The sequence below is a fragment of the Odocoileus virginianus genome, chromosome X (genome assembly GCF_023699985.2).
Source record: "Odocoileus virginianus isolate 20LAN1187 ecotype Illinois chromosome X, Ovbor_1.2, whole genome shotgun sequence".
In the NCBI taxonomy this organism is placed as follows: Eukaryota; Metazoa; Chordata; class Mammalia; order Artiodactyla; family Cervidae; genus Odocoileus; species Odocoileus virginianus.
The window spans coordinates 27,709,957-27,728,725 of NC_069708.1; the positions used below are offsets into that span (position 1 = coordinate 27,709,957).

General features: G+C 37.7%; 1 protein-coding gene and 1 non-coding gene across 3 annotated transcripts in view; one reads left to right on the forward strand and one right to left on the reverse strand.

Moving 5' to 3' along the window:
• The window catches only part of TEX11 (testis expressed 11), a 256,192-nt gene that overhangs the window by 94,274 nt on the left and 143,149 nt on the right, over positions 1-18,769 (reverse strand). For both annotated transcript variants that reach the window (XM_020882990.2, XM_020882995.2), the window contains exons 15-16: positions 16,022-16,107; positions 7,612-7,749 (exon numbers count right to left, since the gene is read on the reverse strand). In XM_020882990.2, coding sequence (XP_020738649.1) covers positions 7,612-7,749; positions 16,022-16,107 — 224 coding nt within the window. The remainder of the gene's footprint in view (positions 1-7,611; positions 7,750-16,021; positions 16,108-18,769) is intronic.
• On the forward strand, positions 53-160 carry LOC139033225 (U6 spliceosomal RNA). The gene has a single exon (XR_011485848.1). It is a non-coding gene; the product is annotated as a U6 spliceosomal RNA (small nuclear RNA).

Here is an 18,769-nt window from a genome sequence, read left to right on the forward strand (position 1 = left end):
CTAAAGAGCCTCTTGATGAAGGTGAAAGAGGAGAGTGAAAAAGTTGGCTTAAGTGCCCGCTTCGGCAGCACATATACTAAAAATTGGAATGATACAGAAAAGATTAGCATGGCCCCTGCGCAAGGATGACACGCAAATTCGTGAAGCATTCTATATTTTTAAAAGGAAACTATAAGCAAGGTGAAAAGAGAGCCCTCAGATTGGGAGAAAATAATAGCAAATGAAGCAACAGACAAAGGATTAATCTCAAAAATATACAAACAACTCCTGCAGCTCAATTCCAGAAAAATAAATGACCCAATCAAAAAATGGGCCAACGAACTAAACAGACATTTCTCCAAAGAAGACATACAGATGGCTAACAAACACATGAAAAGATGCTCAACATCACTCATTATCAGAGAAATGTAAATCAAAACCACAATGAGGTACCATTACACGCCAGTCAGGATGGCTGCTATCCAAAAGTCTACAAGCAATAAATGCTGGAGAGGGTGTGGAGAAAAGGGAACCCTCTTACACTGTTGGTGGGAATGCAAACTAGTACAGCCGCTATGGAGAACAGTGTGGAGATTCCTTAAAAAACTGGAAATAGAACTGCCATATGACCCAGCAATCCCACTTATGGGCATACACACTGAGGAAACCAGATCTGAAAGAGACACGTGCACCCCAATGTTCATCGCAGCACTGTTTATAATAGCCAGGACATGGAAGCAACCTAGATGCCCATCAGCAGACGAATGGATAAGGAAGCTGTGGTACATATACACCATGGAATATTACTCAGCCATTAAAAAGAATTTATTTGAATCAGTTCTAATGAGATGGATGAAACTGGAGCCCATCATACAGAGTGAAGTAAGCCAGAAAGATAAAGACCAATACAGTATACTAATGCATATATATGGAATTTAGAAAGATGGTAACAATAAACCTATATGCAAAACAGAAAAAGAGACACAGATGTATAGAACAGAATTTTGGACTCTGTGGGAGAAGGCGAGGGTGGGATGTTTCGAGAGAACAGCACTGAAACATGTATATTATCTATGGTGAAACAGATCACCAACCCAGGCTGGATGCATGAGACAAGTGCTCAGGCCTGGTGCACTGGGAAGACCCAGAGGAATCGGGTGGAGAGGGAGGTGGGAGGGGGGATCGGGATGGGGAATACATGTAAATCCATGACTGATTCAAAAACCACTACAATATTGTAAAGTAATTAGCCTCCAACTAATAAAAATAATTGGAAAAAAAAACGTTGGCTTAAAACTCAGCATTCAGAAAACTAAGATCATGGCATCTGGTCCCATCACTTCATGGCAAATAGATGGGGAAACAGTGGAAACAGTGACAGACTTTATTTTGGGGGGCTCCAAAATCACTGCAGATGGTGATTACAGCCATGAAAGTAAAAGACGCTGACTCCTTGGAAGGAAAGTTATGACCAAACTAGGTAGCATATTAAAAAGCAGAGACATTACTTTGTCAACAAAGGTCCGTCTAGTCAAGGCTATGGTTTTTCCAGTAGTCATGTATGGATGTGAGAGTTGGACCTTAAAACTGAGCGCTGAAGAATTGATGCTTTTGAACTGTGCTTCAAGACTCTTGAGAAGTCCCTTGGACTGCAAGGAGATCAAACCCATCCATCCTAAAGGAGATCAGTCCTGGGTGTTCATTGGTTGGAATGATGTTGAAGCTGAAACTCCAATAGTTTGGCCACCTGATGCGAAGAGCTGACTCATTTGAAAAGACCCTGATGCTGGGCAAGATTGAGGGCAGGAGGAGAAGGGGACGACATAGGATGAGATGGTTGAATGGCATCACTGACTCAACGGACATGGGTCTGGGTGGACTCCGGGAGTTGGTGATGGACAGGGAGGCCTGGCATGCTGCGGTTCATGGGGTCGCAAAGAGTCGGACACGACTGAGTGACTGAACTGAACAACCCCAAATGTTTTACATGTGCTGCTGCTAAGCCACATTTCATTTATTCTGTTCTTTTATTCAAGTACAGGATGTATTGTTGTTCCCTGTTTGTCTTCATCTTGTTAGAATGGGCTCATCATTTCACCTATTGAGATGCCTTCAGATCAGACTCTGTCATCTAATGCATTAGTTACTCTTTTCAACTTTAGGTCATATGTACATTCAATCAATAATCACAAAAGATCTTCATTTACATATTATTAATTTAAATCCATATGGTATGTATCACAATTTGATATTCAATTGAATACTTTTTACATTCTAATTATTTCATGTGCATAAATATCATTTTCACAATAGTATTTTAAGTTTATCTATAGAAAGGATCATGTCCTTTATTTATTTATCCTTTATTATCATGTCCTTTATTTATCCTATAGCTGCTGTTGTTCAGTCACTCAGTCATGTCTGACTCTTTGTGACCCAATGGACTGCAGCACGCCAGGCCTCCCTGTACTTCACCACCTCTTGGAACTTGCTCAAAACTCATGTCTTTTGAGTCAGTGATGCCATCCAACCATCTCATCCTCTGTTGCCCCCTTCTCCTCTTGCCCTCAATCTTTCCTCGCATCAGGGTCTTTTCCAATAACTTGGCTCTTCGCATCAGGTGGCCAAAGGATTGGAGCTTCAGCTTCAGTATCAGTCCTTCCAATGAATACTCAGGGTTGATTTCCTTTAGAAGTGAACAGTTTGTTCTTGCTTTCCAAGGGACTCTCAAGAGTCTTCTCCAGCACCACAATTCAAAAGCGTAAGTTCTTTGGCACTCAGCCTTCTCTATGGTCCAACTCTATGTCTGTATATGACTACTGGAAAAACCATAGCTTTGACTATACGGACCTTTGTCAGTCAAGTGATTTCTCTGCTTTTTAATACGCTAAGTTTGTCATAGCTTTTCTTCCAAGGAGCAAGCATCTTTTGATTTCATGACTGCACTCACCATCTGCAGTGATTTTGTAGCCCAAGAAAATAAATTCTGTCACTGTTTCTTCATCTATTTGCCATGAGGTGATGGGACCAAATGCTGTGACCTTAGTTTTTGAAACACTGAGTTTTAACACTGCTTTTTCACTTTCCTCTTTCAACTTCATCAAGAGATTCTTTAGTTCCTCTTCACTTTCTGCCATTAGAGTGGTGTAATCAGCATATCTGAGATTATTACATTTCTCCTGGCAATCTTGATCCCATCTTGAGCTTTATCCAGCCTGGCATTTCACATGATGTACTCTGCATATACGTTAAATAAACAGGGTGACAATATACAGCCTTGACACACTCCACTCCCAATTTTGAATGAGTCTGTTGTTCCATGTCCAGTTCTAATACAGTTCTAACAGCTGTTTACTGATCTGCATATAGGTTTCTCTGAAAGCAGGTAAGGTAGTCTGGTATTCTCATCTCTTTAAGAATGTTCCAGTTTGTTGTGATCCACACAGTCAAAGGCTTAGGGTAGTCAATGAAGAAGTCCATGTTTTTCTGGAATTCCCTTGCTTTTACTATGATCCTATGGATGTTGGCAATTTGATCTCTGATTCCTCTGCCTTTTCTAACTCCAGTTTGTACATCTGGAAGATCTCCATTCACATACTGTTGAAAACTAGCTTGAAGGATGTCAAGCATAACCTTGCTAGCATGTGAAATGAGTGCAACTGTGCAGTACTTGAACATTCTTTGTACAAGGCATAATTATGTGTGTGTGTGTGTGTGTGTGCTCAGTCAGTCACTCAGTAGTGTCTGACTCTTTGTGACCCTATGTACTGTAGCCCACCAGGCTCCTCGTTTATGGGATTATCCAGGCATGAATGGAGTAGGTTGCCATTTCCTATTCCAGGGGATCTACCGAATTCTGGGACTGAACTTGGGTCTCTTGCATCTTCTACATTGGCAGGTAAATTCTTTACCACTGCACCACCTGGGAAGCCCACCAGGCATAGATCAGGTTTTCAATAAATATTTGTTGACTTAAAACCTAAATTATAGTGTTTTTACATTATGGCTGTACCGAGAATGAGTCAACATCAATCTTCACCTCAGGGTTATTTAAGTGTTAACTTTCTTTTACATCCATACAGAAACATTTGTGGGGAAAGCTATACCTGCCAAAGAATCACAAAATTGCTTCAAAATCACTGACAAGTTATTATTGTACAAACAGAGGCCACAGTGCCATCTAGTGAATGTTACTCCTTTATTTCTGTCGATCACAAGCTCATTTTCACTCTTATAATGGAAAGGCATGATTTTTGGTATTTCATATAGCAAACAGAATCAATATAAAACCAGCATATGAGACATGGTTGTTTGCACTTTAGGTCTTATAAATATTCTATAAATAGTCTCATCTTGGGGCTGTTGTAAGTCTTATGACCATACTGTGCTTTGAGATTATGCTTTAGTTTTATCAATCTATAGTGATACAATGACATTCATATATCTAAACTGCAGATACAAGCTGAGGATGGAATTTCTGTACTGAGTTAAAGAGCACTCAATTGTGTATTACTATTAACTTATAAACTATCACCAAGACTCCATTATCCCTCTCTTAACAAATATTAAAGTTTTATTATGATTTGCAGTAAATTCCATTATATCAAGTTGTAATAAATTGCTCGTATACTTGTAACCCAAGCTCATTTCTCCCATACAAAGTCTGTCCGTTCAAGTCTATGACTTTTACAAGCCAAACACTTTAACATCTTCGAAAATAATAAAATTAGGGTATTGGACTTAAGGTGCTACAAGTTTCCAGAAGGCAGAGTTGATGTCTATGAAACTGCAGAGTTTAATATTGCCTCAAAAAATGTACTGGAGATACTGAATAGATAATGGTGATTAAAAATTTACATTTCTACAAGTTAGAAAATAAAATAAACTACCTAAATTTAGCATTGTTATCTCAGAGTGATGTCACCAAATGCATGAATTGATGAATCTGTAACATAACCTACTAAGAGTTCAGAAAATAGACTCTCCAACCTCTTTAACCTATTCAAATTGACTTATGATCAATGTTTCATGTTAAAAGAAAGGAACTGAGCTAGAGAAAGGAATAATGGGATGATTTTTTAAATAACATAATCTCATTCACTTCTGATAATCAAAGACACTCACATATTTGGTTACTTTTAATTTCCAATTATCCACAATAGGAAGGACAGAAATAGCATGAACAAATAGAATTCCTACATCAGGGAAACTGACAACCATTTATGGACTTTCTATGACTATTTTTTTTATATAATGAGTGTTTACTAAGCAATAGGCTCTATGCTAGATATCAGACAAAATAAAGATATGGTCCTATCTTAGAGGAGGTATCAATTTAATAGGGAGCTAAGATAGGTATAGGGCTTCCCCGTGCCTCACGGTAAAGAATCTGTCTGTAATGCAGGAGACATGGGTTTGATTCCTGGGTCAGGAATATTTCCTGGAGGTGGAGATGGCAACCCACTCCAGTATTCTTGCCTGGAAAATCCCATGGACAGAGGAGCTTGGTAGGCTACAGTCGATAGTGTCGCAAAGAGTAGAACATAACTGAAGTGACTTAGCATGTGAAAACTAAGAAATTTTATCTGATTCAATAAACATAGTTTTGTAAAATTTCTGAACAATGCTCAAATAGATCAAGGGAAGGAGTGAAAAAAATCACATAATAAAATTAACCAGGCTAGGTGGGAATAGCAAAATAGTAAAATATGACGAACTGTGTGATTTTCTTCACCTTTCTATCTCTCTTAGTGCACAGTAGACTATTCTTACATATGGAGGGTATTAAATCGGTATCTGGTAAGTTTAAGACTAGAAAAATAAAATGGAGAAATATACTAACAGTAATCAAGTAGGCAATCTGGTCTTAAATGATATAATGACAAACTGAGTATACATATTAGAACCCACCTGGTTTCCTGCTGTCTTATTCTTCCCATCCTCACTACTAATACCATTTGAACTCCCAATTATAGGCTCAGTCCTACACTAGGCTCTAGATCCAAAGCTAACACAAAGGAAATTTAAGAAGCATTGCTTCAAGTCTTAGAAAACTCTTATCTATTCACTTTGTATTCTCTTCTAGGTAATTGCAGTCTGGCTCCCCATGCCTGAGCTCCACTCTTTAGAGCCACGAACCCCAGTCACTTGAGGTTTGGAGCGTGACCTTGCTTTTTTCAATATATCTACACATACGCCCAGTGATGTAAAGATTTTAGCCCTGCATCTGAGTCCAAATCTCAGTGACTGAAGACCTGTTCCCTGACTGATGAGCTTATGTGATACCAACCACCTATGTGCCTGACTTATGGAATCTTTCCAACTTAAACTTTCCCCACTGCCATAATCTTCTGATTTGCTCATTAGGATACCCTGATGCCAACTGCTTTACTGAGTTGAAGGCAACTTGTTCATCTCTGTAACTTCAGAGACTATTACAGTATCTCATACTATATTCTTTCCATCTTGATGAGCTGATAAGATATACCTCCTTGGCCTGCAGATGTATTCATCTCCCAGCTCTAGGTCTCAGTACTTCTCAATCTGCCAGATTAACACAAATCATAGAAGTCACAAAAGCTTTGTGATTCTCTTCTTTATATGTCTTTAAGTAAGCAGTGGGAAATTATCTTTCTGAAATAGTTAATGGTATTCTGAGCAGAAATATAATTAATTAGGTAACAAAATCTATGTGACATCTTTTCAGGTCTTTAAATAAATAGTAGTCAACTATCTTTCTGAAACAATTAAATGTTAGCCTGTGTAGAAATACAATGAGGTAAATAAACTTTCAACTTCTCTTTCAGGACTGTGAAACTAAATGGTAATACTAAATGCTAAATACTAAATACTAAATGGTAAATACTCTTGTGAAAGAAAATCTTGAGTATTCATTCAGAGAAATAATCCTTCAAAGTAAATCTTCAAAGAAAATGTCTAGAATTACCATCTTTAATCACATATTTTCCCCTAAATTTGTCATTAAAACTTAAAAAGCAACCAAAACCTTCATACTTGTCCATCCCATTTCTTTGTGCTACGACAAGGCAATATACTCCCTTCCCATCATGTGCATACTATTATGATAAGCAAAGGAAGAAATGTCCCAATTGCTTTGGGAAGTACGAATGGCTCTATCCTCAAATGAGTTTTATCTATTTTACCTTCTAGAATTTTGTCCTGATAAGAAATCAAATGCTGAACTTTTTAAAGAGTTGTAGAAAGGCAAGAGCTAACCCAGTAAGTAAAAGAATGATATTTCATCCAAATACCTGTTCAAACTGAATGCTTCACCAAAAAAGTGTTTACCTTAAAATTTATTCTGCTTCAAAGGACAATACTGCAGATGGTTAGTAGCAGATAACCTTGTTCATGAATTCCAATGATACACTACCTTTCAGAACAGAGTGTTAAAAATAAACAGTAAGCAGTCTATAAATTCTTTCTCCTATTCGGAAGTTCTACTTATTAATGTTCATAGTGTGTGTGTCAGGAAACTACCAATTTGGCTTTGTCCTGTATGAAGAAACTCTCAGATATCCTAACCTAACAGTCAAGATATCACATTGTAATTATCTCTCTGCCACTGCCTGTAACAAATGCTATCTTCGAAAAAAGCATAAATCAAAAGACCTTATCAAATTGTCCCAAATGCAGGTAACAAGAAGCCATGTTCCTCTGTAGCTTGGCCAAGTCCAGATCAGATTGATCAGCTGCATAAAATCTCAGAGAATAACCGTACCAGTGCAGGGCATCATCAAAATTTTGTACCTGAAGTTTAAAAAGAAATAACAAAATTACAGAGATATCTCTACATCTGATCATAATTGGTCCAAGTCATCTCTAGAAACAAAAAATGGTAATGCTTAAATTTTTAGTCAACTAAAACACATCTTTAGTTGGATGCTAAGTGCATTTTATTACCAGCCTTGATGAATATGTCATAGTGGCAATCAATATTCTCTCTTCTTCCCTCACATCAACAAAATTAAAAGGCAATATATGAAATTAGAGAAAATACATGCAAACTACATATTCAATCAGAATATGACCCATCAGAACAAGACCCAGTTTACCCCACAGTTAGTATCTCCCAACAGGAAGCTGCCATAAGCCTCTTATCCTTACCTGTCCGAGGTCAGACAGAATGAAAACCACAATCACAGAAAATTAATCAAACTGATCACATGGAGCACAGCCTTGTCTAACTCAATAAAACTATGAGCCATACCATGTAGAGTCACTCAAGATGGACGGGTCATGGTGGAGAGTTCTGACAAACTGTGGTCCACTGGAGAAGGGAATGGCAAACCACTTCAGTATTTTTGCCTTAGGAACCCCATGAACAGTATGAAAAGGCAAAAACATAGGACACAGAAAGAGGAACTCCCCAGGTCGGTTGGTGCCCAGTATGCTACCGGAGAAGAGTGGAGAAATAACTCTAGAAAGAATGAAGAGACAGAGAAAAAGTGAAAACAATACCCAGTTGCGGATATGACTGGTGATGGGAGTAAATTCCAATGCTGTAAAGAACAATATTGCATAGGAACCTGGAAGGCTAGGTCCACGAGTCAAGGTAAATTGGACATAGTCAAGCAGGTAATGGCAAGAGTGAACAGTGACATTTTAGGAATCAGTGAACTAAAATGGACTGGAATGGGCGAATTTGATTCAGATGACCATTATATCTACTACTGTGGGCAAGAATCCCTTTGAGGAAATGGAGTAGCCATCATAGTCAACAAGAGCCCAAAATGCAGTACTTGGGTGCAATCTCAAAAACGACAAAATGATCACTGTTCATCTGCAAGGCAAACCATTCGGTATCACAGTAATCCAAGTCTATGTCCCGACCAGTAATGCCAAAGAAACTGAAGTTGAATGGTTCTATAAAGACCCACAAGACCTTCTAGAACTAACCCCTCAAAAAGATGTCCATTTCATCATAGGGGACCGGAAGGCAAAAGTAAGAAGTCAAAAGATACTTGGAGTAACAGGCAAATTTGGCCTTGGAGTACAAAATGAAGCAGGGCAAAGGCTAACAGAGTTTTGCCAAGAGAATGCACTGGTCATAGCAAACACCCTCTTTCAACAACTCAAGAGAATACTCTACACATGGACTTCATCAAATGGTCAATATTAAAATCAGATTGATTATATTTTTTGCAGCCAAAGATGGAAAAGCTCTATATAGTTACCAAAAATAAGACTGAGTGGTGACTGTGGCTCAGATCATGAACTCCTTATTGAAAAATTCAGACTTAAATTGAAGAAAGTAGGGAAAACGACTAGGCCATTCAGGTATGACCTAAATAAAATCCCTTATGGTTATACAGTGGAAGTCACAAATAGATTCAAGGGATCAGATCTCATAGACAGAGTGCCTGAAGAACAATGGATGGAGGTTCGTGACACTATACAGGAGGCAGGGATCAAGATCATACCCCAAAAAAAGTAATGCAAAAAGGCAAAATGGTTGTCTGAGGAAGACTTATAAATACCTGATAAAAGAAGGGACACTAAAGGGAAAGGAGAAAAGGAAAGAGAAACTCATCTGAATAAGAGTTTCAAAGAATAGCAAGGATAGATAAGAAAGTCTTCTTCAATGATCAATGCAAAGAAATAGACGAAAACAACAGAATGGGAAACACTAAAGATCTCTTCAAGAAAATCAGACATACCAAGGGAACATTTCACACAAAGATGGGCACAATAAATGACAGAAATGGTATGGACCTAACAGAAGCAGAAGATAATAAGAGGTGGCAAGAATACACAGAAGAACTATACAAAAAAGATCTTAATGATCCAGATAATCACGATGGTGTGATCACTCACCTAGAGTCAGACATCCTGGAGTGCGAGGTCAAGTGAGCCTTAGGAAGCATCACTATGAATAAAGCTAGTGGAGGTGATGGAATTCCAGCTGAGCTACTTCAAATCTGAAAAGATGATGCTGTGGAATTGCGGAACCCAATATGCCAGCAAATTTGGAAAACTCAGCAGTGGCCACAGGACTGGAAAAGGTCAGTTTCCATTCCAATCCCAAAGAAAGCGAATGTCAAAGAATGTTCAAACTACTGTACAATTGTACCATCTCACAGGCTAGCAAAGTAATGCTCAAAATTCTCCAAGCGAGGCTTCAACAATACATGAACCAACAATTTCCAGATGTTCAAGCTGGATTTAGAAAAGGCAGAGGAACCAGAGATCAAATTGCCCACATCTGTTGGATCACAGAAGAAGCAAGAGAGTTACAGAGAAACATCTACTTCTGCTTTATTGACTATGCCAAATTCTTTGACTGTGTGGATCACAACAAAATGTGGAAAACTCTTATTTAAAGAGATTGGAATACCAGACCACGTTACTTGCCTCCTGAGAAATCTGTATGCAGGTCAAGAAGCAACAGTTAGAACCAGACATGGAACAACAGACTGGTTCCAAAATGGGAAAGGAGTATGTCAAGGCTGTATATTGTCACCCTGCTTATTTAACTTATATGCAGAGTACATCGTCAGAAATTCAGGGCTGGATGAAGCACAAGCTGGAATCAAGACTGCAAGGAGAAATACCAATAACCTCAGAAACGCAGATGACACCACCCTTATGGCAGAAAGTGAAGAGGAACTAAAGAGCCTCTGGATGAAGTGAAAGAGGAGAGTGAAAAAGCCGGCTTAAAACTCAACATTCAATAAACTAAGATTGTGGCATCTGGTCCCATCACTTCATGGCAAATAGATGGGAAAACAATGGAAACAGTAAGAGACTTCATTTTCTTCGGCTCCAAAATCACTGCAGATGGTGACTGCAGCCATGAAATGGAAGGATACTTACTCTTTGAAAGAAAAGCTATGACCAACCTAGACAGCATATTAAAGAGCAGAGACATTACTTTGCCAACAAAGGTCCGTCTAGTGAAAGCTTTGGTTTTTCAGTAGTCATGTATGGATGTGAGTGTTGGACCTTAAAGAAAGCTGAGCACCAAAGAACTGATGCTTTTGAACTGTGGTATTGGACAAGATTCTTGAGAGTCCCTTGGACTGCAAGGAGATCAAACCAGTCCATTCTAAAGGAAATCAGTCCTGAATATTCATTGGTGGGACTGGTGCTGAAGCTGAAACTCCAATACTTTGACCACCTGATGTGAAGAACTGACTCATTTGAAAAGACCCTGAAGCTGGCAAAGATTGAAGGCAGGAAGAGAAGGGGACAACAGAGGATGACATGGTTGGATGGCATCACCAATTCAAGGGACATGAGTTTGAGCAAGCTCTGGGAGTTGATGATGGACAGGGAAGCCTGGCCTTCCTCAGTCCATGGGGTCATAACGAGTGGGACACAACTAGGCAACTGATCTGAACTGACTGACATATTCAATATGGAATTATCCAAAATATATAAGGAACTTCTACAACTCAGTAGCAAAAAATAAAAACACAAACAGAAACAAACAAAAATCCCTAAAACTCCATTAAAAATGTGCTAAGGATCTGGGCAAGCTTTTCCAAAGAAGATACACAAATGGCCAATAGGTACATGAAAAGGTGCTCAGCATCACTAACCATCAGGGAAATGCAAATCAAAATCACAGTGAGCTATCTCCTCACAGCTGTCACAATGGCTAGCATCAGAAAGACAAGATTAACAAATGGTAGGGAGGATGTAGAGAAAAGGTAAACCTTGAATATTGTTGGTGGGAGTGTAAACTGGTATGGCTGCTATGGAAAACAGTATGCAGATTTCTCAAGAAATTAAAAATAGAACTACAATACAATTCAGTAATCCCATTTCTGCATATATATCGAAAGAAAATGAAATTATTATCTCAAAGAGATATTTGTACTCAAATGTCCATTACAGCAAGCCAAGGTGTGGAAACAAAGTAAGTTGTCATTTACTGATGAATGTGGATAAAGAAAATATGGTATATGTACACAATGGAAGTGACAGAATTTCAGCTGAGTTACTTAAAATCCTAAAAGATGAAGCTGTTAAAGTGGTACACTCAACATGCCAGGAAATTTGGAAAGCTCAGTAGGGGCCACAGGACTGGAAAAGATCAGTTTCCATTATAGTCCTAAATAAGGGCACCACCAAAGAATGCTCAAACCATGATACAATTGTCCTCATTTCACATGCTAGCAAGGTTATGCTCAAAATCCTTCAAGCTAGGCTTCAGCAGTATGTGAACCAAGAACTTCCAGATATACAAGCTGGGTTTAGAAGAGGCAGAGGAACCAGAGATCAAATTACTAACATCTATTGGAGCATGGAGAAAGCAAGGGAGTTCCAGAGAAACGTCTACTCTGATTCATTGACTATGTAAAGCCTTTGCCTGTGTGGATCACAACAAACAGGAAAATTGTTAAAGAGATGGGAATACCAGACCACCTTACCTGTCTCCTGTGAAATCTGTATGTGGGTCAAGAAGCAACAGTTAGAATTGGACATGAACAACTGCCTGGTTCAAAATTGGGAAAGGAATATGACAAGGCTGTATATTGTCACCCCGTTTATTTAACTTATATGCAGAGTATATCATGTGAAATGCAGGGCTGGATGAATCACAAGCTAGAATCAAGACTGCTGGGAGAAATAGCAACAATCTCAGATATGCAGATGATACCACCCTTATGGCAGAAAGCGAAGAGGAACTAAAGAATCTCTTGATAAAGGTAAAAGAGGAGAGTGAAAAAGCTGGCTTAAAATTCAGCATTCACAAGGATTCTTTAATATCTGCAAATCAATCAATGTAATACACATTAACTAATTGAAAGATAAAAACCATATGATTATCTCAATAGATGCAGAAAAAGCCTTTGACAAAATTCAACATCCATTTATGATTAAAACTCTCCAGAAAGCAGGAATAGAAGGAACATACCTCAACATAATAAAAGCTATATATGACAAACCCACAGCAAGCATCACCCTCAATGGTGAAAAACTGAAAGCATTTCCCCTGAAATCAGGAACAAGACAAGGGTGCCCACTCTCACCACTACTATTCAACATAGTTTTGGAAGTGTTGGCCACAGCAATCAGGGCAGAAAAAGAAGTAAAAGGAATCCAGATAGGAAAAGAAGAAGTGAAACTCTCTCTGTTTGCAGATGACATGATCCTCTACATAGAAAACCCTAAAGACTCTACCAGAAAATTACTAGAGCTAATCAACGAATACAGTAAAGTTGCAGGATATAAAATTAACACAGAAATCTCTTGCATTCCTATACACTAACAATGAGAAAACAGAAAGAGAAATTAAGGAAATGATACCATTCACCATTGCAACAAAAAGAATAAAATACTTAGGAGTATATCTACCTAAAGAAACAAAAGACCTATACATAGAAAACTATAAAACACTGATGAAAGAAATCAAAGAGGACACAAACAGATGGAGAAATATACCGTGTTCATGGATTGGAAGAATCAATATTGTCAAAATGGCTATACTACCCAAAGCAATCTATAGATTCAATGCAATCCCTATCAAGCTAACAACGGTATTTTTCACAGAACTAGAACAAATAATTTCACAATTTGTATGGAAATACAAAAAACCTCGAATAGCCAAAGTAACCTTGAGAAAGAAGAATGGAACTGGAAGAATCAACCTGCCTGACTTCAGACTATACTACAAAGCCACAGTCATCAAGACAGTATGGTACTGGCACAAAGACAGAAATATAGATCAATGGAACAGAATAGAAAGCCCAGAGATAAATCCACGAACCTATGGTCACCTTATCTTTGACAAAGGAGGCAAGGATATACAATGGAAAAAAGACAACCTCTTTAACAAGTGGTGCTGGGAAAACTGGTCAACCACCTGTAAAAGAATGAAACTCGAACACTTTCTAACACCATACACAAAAATAAACTCAAAATGGATTAAAGATCTAAATGTAAGACCAGAAACTATAAAACTCCTAGAGGAGAACATAGGCAAAACACTCTCCGACATAAATCACAACAGGATCCTCTATGACCCACATCCCAGAATTTTAGAAACAAAAGCAAAAATAAACAAATGGGACCTAATGAAACTTAAAAGCTTTTGCACAACAAAGGAAACTATAAGTGAGGTGAAAAGACAGCCCTCAGATTGGGAGAATATAATAGCAAATGAAGCAACAGACAAAGGATTAATCTCAAAAATATACAAGCAACTCTTGCAGCTCAATTCCAGAAAAATAAATGACCCAATCAAAAAATGGGCCAAAGAACTAAACAGACATTTCTCCAAGGAAGACATACGGATGGCAAAAAAACACATGAAAAGATGCTCAACATCACTCATTATCAGAGAAATGCAAATCAAAACCACAATGAGGTACCATTACACGCCAGTCAGGATGGCTGCTATCCAAAAGTCTACAAGCAATAAATGCTGGAGAGGGTGTGGAGAAAAGGGAACCCTCTTACGCTGTTGGTGGGAATGCAAATTAGTACAGCCACTATGGAAAACAGTGTGGAGATTCCTTAAAAAGCTGGAAATAGATCTGCCATATGACCCAGCAATACCACTTCTAGGCATACACACTGAGGAAACCAGATCCGAAAGAGACACATGCACCCCAATGTTCATCGCAGCACTGTTTATAATAGCAAGGACATGGAAGCAACCTAGATGCCCATCAGCAGACGAATGGATGAGGAAGCTGTGGTACATATACACCATGGAATATTACTCAGCCATTAAAAACAATTCATTTGAATCAGTTCTAATGAGATGGGTGAAACTGGAGCCCATTATACAGAGCAAAGTAAGCCAGAAAGATAAAGACCATTACAGTATACTAACACATATATATGGAATTTAGAAAGATGGTAACAATAACCCTATATGCAAAAAAAGAAAAAGAGACTCAGATGTATAGAACAGACTTGTGGACTCTGTGGGAGAAGGCGAGGGTGGGATGTTTCAAGAGAACAGCATCGAAACATGTATGTTATCTAGGGTGAAACAGATCACCATCCCAGGTTGGGTGCATGAGACAAGTGCTCGGGCCTGGTGCACTGGGAAGACTCAGAGGGATGGGGTGGAGAGGGAGGTGGGAGGGGGGACCGGGACGGGGAATACATGTAAATCCATGGCTAATTCATTTCAATGTATGACAAAAACCACTGCAATGTTGTAAAGTAATTAGCCTCCAACTAATAAAAATAAATGGAAAAAAAAAATTCAGCATTCAAAAAACTAAGATCATGGCATCTGGTCCAATCACTTCATGGCAAATAAAAGGGGAAAAAGTGGAAACATTGACAGATTTTCTTTTATTGGGCTCTAAAATCACTGTAGACAGTAACTATAGCCATGAAATTAAAAGATGCTTGCTCCTTGGAAGGAAAAGTATGACAAATTTAGACAGCGTATTAAAAAGCAGACATTACTTGGCTGACAAAGGTCTGTATGGTTCAAAGCTATGGTTTTTCCCATAGTCATGTATGGATGTGAGAGTTGAACCATAAAGAAGGCTGAGCACCAAAGAATTGATGCTTTTGAATTGTGATGCTGGAGAAGACTTCTGAGAGTCCCTTGGACTGCAAGGAGATCAAACCAGTCAATCCTGAAGAAAATCAACCCTTAACAGTCATTGAAAGACCATGGAGAGCTGACTTATTGGAAAAGACCCTGATGCTGGGAAAGACTGAAGGCAAAAGGAGAAGAGGGTGGCAGAGGATGAGATGGTTAGATAGCATCACCAACCGACTCAATAGACTTGAATTTGAACAAACTCTGGGAGATAGTGGAGGACAGGGAAGTCGTGTGCTGCAGTTCATGGTGTTGCAAGGAGTCAGACACTGACTTAGCGACTGAACAACAACAAACTCCCAGTGTGGATGAATCACATCTTAGCATTTTTAAATAAATTCTTGTCCACTTCCCATTAATGTTCTGCATTACATTTACTAGTATATAAGCAGAAAGAGAGTATTAAGTATTTGATGCTCTATGATTTTTATAGTGAACACATTATTTTATTTGTTAGTGTGAAGAAAGAACATAAAGAATAAAAATAGATTATTCCCCAACCTCATAACTTCTGGCAGCTTGTCTCCAAATAATGCTGTGGAAATAGCGTATTAATTCTGATGCCAGTGGTTTTCCTGTTTGGTGACCTGAAAAAAAAAAAAAAAACAAACTCTAAAAACAAGAATCAAGATCTATTACATTAAAGAGCAATAACTGTATTCAGTTACATAATGGCTACAAACACAACCACATTCAGACAGGTTTTCATCATCAATTTTAGATTTACTAGCAAAATTGATTATATAATACAATCAGAGTTTGCTAGAATCACTGTAATTTGCCCATCCGTCTGTAATAGTTTTCCAGCCCAGTTTCTTTTTAATGTATTTTCTATGTTCCAAATTTGATCATCATCTGGGGCCTTAATGTTATTATCAGTGAACAGGCAGCAATGCTAGAAATCATTAATAAGAAGTGTTTATACTATTATATACTAACTAGATCAGTTTAAGTTCACAAGAAAAGGCCAATTATACCTTAAAGCCTTTGTAAAATACTTTAAGACCATGTTTACACGTAAACTCTATTACTTTAAATTGTAACTCATGTCTGATTGTTTCTGGTCTAGACATTACAGGGTTCAAATACATTAGCACACACTAAAGTAAAGTTTAATCTATACCCCTTTCAATTCCACCCCTTTGTCACAATCAATTTCCACAAAAGTCTCGATTAGAAAACAGAGCCTCTCAGCAAAAGACACACAGATGTATAGAAGAGTCTTTTGGACTCTGTGGGACAGGGCGAGGGTGGGATGATTTGGGAGAATGGCATTGAAACATATATATTATCATATGTGAAACGAATCACCAGTCCAGGTTCGATGCATGAGACAGGGTGCTCGGGGCTGGTGCACTGGGATGACCCAGAGGGATGGGATGGGGAGGGAGGTGGGAGGGGGGTTCAGGATGGAGAACACATGTACACCTGTGGCGGATTCATGTCAGTGTATGGCAGAACCACTACAATATTGTAAAGTAATTAGCCTCCAATTAAAATAATTAAGTTTATATTTAAAAAAAAAAGAAAACAGAGTCTGACCCCTCAACCCAGTCAGCAGACAGTTTGTTTCACGACTTAGTCAAAACTAGTCAAATGAAAGTAAAAAGCCCTGTAAGTACTTAAAATATTATAATACTTTGAAAGTATAAATGTATAATTAGATACCATAATACAGCTTTGGCTAACTGTAATCATGGAAAATTAAGTTATTCTAGATAATAAAGTTTTCCAGTTACCTGGCACTTTACTTTCATCAAACATAAAATATTTTTAAGAAATCTAAATCACTTAAGGTTCTTAATTTTTCTAAAAATCATGTTTTAAGAATTAGGTTTTTCTTTTTTTTTAATAATTTTTTTTAATGAATAATGTTTTAAAAGAAAGAAAGAAAGAAAGAAAAATGCTCAGGAAATGAACCAAGAAAAAAGTCCATTTTACCACCTAGATCTCTGATACAATGAGAGAAACCAACATGAAACACTTTCATCTCAGCCAGATCCTCCCAGAGTGGCTCTTCCGGCCTTCAGTGGTGGGGAGCTATTATCCATAAATATATCTAGTCTTCTTTTTTTAAAAAATTTATTTATTTTAAACATACTTTCTAGTTTATGAAGCACAATTTAACTATTTTTAGACTATTCAAGGTCAACAATAACAGCCATTGTATTTTATTATACTGTTAGTATATCATAATGATGACTTCAGTAATTATTATATATTACATATTATTATACTTTTAAAAGTATTTTAAATGGTTTTATACAATTTATAAGGTTTTTCCCTCCCTTGTGATCAGGATATCTTTATATTTCCTTGTAGGTCCTTTCTCCCTTTATAATATGCTACCATTAAAAAGCTGAGGGTTGGAAAATCACATAACCAAGCTTATCAACACTGGGTCTAAAAATAACTGGGTTCTTAGTGAGGATATGGAGGAAAAGTGTCATCAGTAAAAAAACATTTCATAGAATCTAGAGTTCAAAAGACTCAGATTATTTAGTCAAAAGATTTCCTTTAAAAATCAATGCCTTTGTTTTTATAAAACATGATTCATACTTATAAAATTCAAGCAATCTGGTAAACAACAAAAAGCAACAAATCACCAAAACTTCCACCACTCAGAATAAATCCCAGTGTTAACATTAGTGACTATCGTTCCAGTAATATCTCTAAATGTATAGAGTTGAAAGAACAGATTAGGGTAAGAATTTTCTAAGAAAGAATTCACACTATCTGTGTTCTTCAGAGTATAAGGTTCTACAGAGATGGGGGATTAATGGAATGCTGAGATTTGGCTCTACATCTTTGCTTTAGCTACAACTCTAGTCTGTTTTATTGGGGGCAGGGTTCACATAAGATTGCATCACAAAAGGATGCTACTGCTGCTAAAAAGAAATAAAAAACTAGGAATGTAGTTCATAACCTTCATTATATAGTTGGAAAAAACCAAGATCCAGAGATATTACTGACTTGCCTGAAGGTACACAAACTAATCTGAGATCAAACTGAAACATTAAATTAGGCTTCTAACCTCATAATTCTCCATTACAGATGAGTTTTAAGCTGAGTCTATTTTTGTTGATATTTTGTTATTTTTGTTTAGTTTTCATCCTGGCTTACCACATAGGAGGAATCTGGTTAGGTGAATCATTTTAGTTAAAGGATATTAGGGAGGAAAAATAGTAAGTGAGAAAAAGAAAAAAAAAAATCTGTTGATCTAAGGATTTTTTTTACTGTTCTGATATC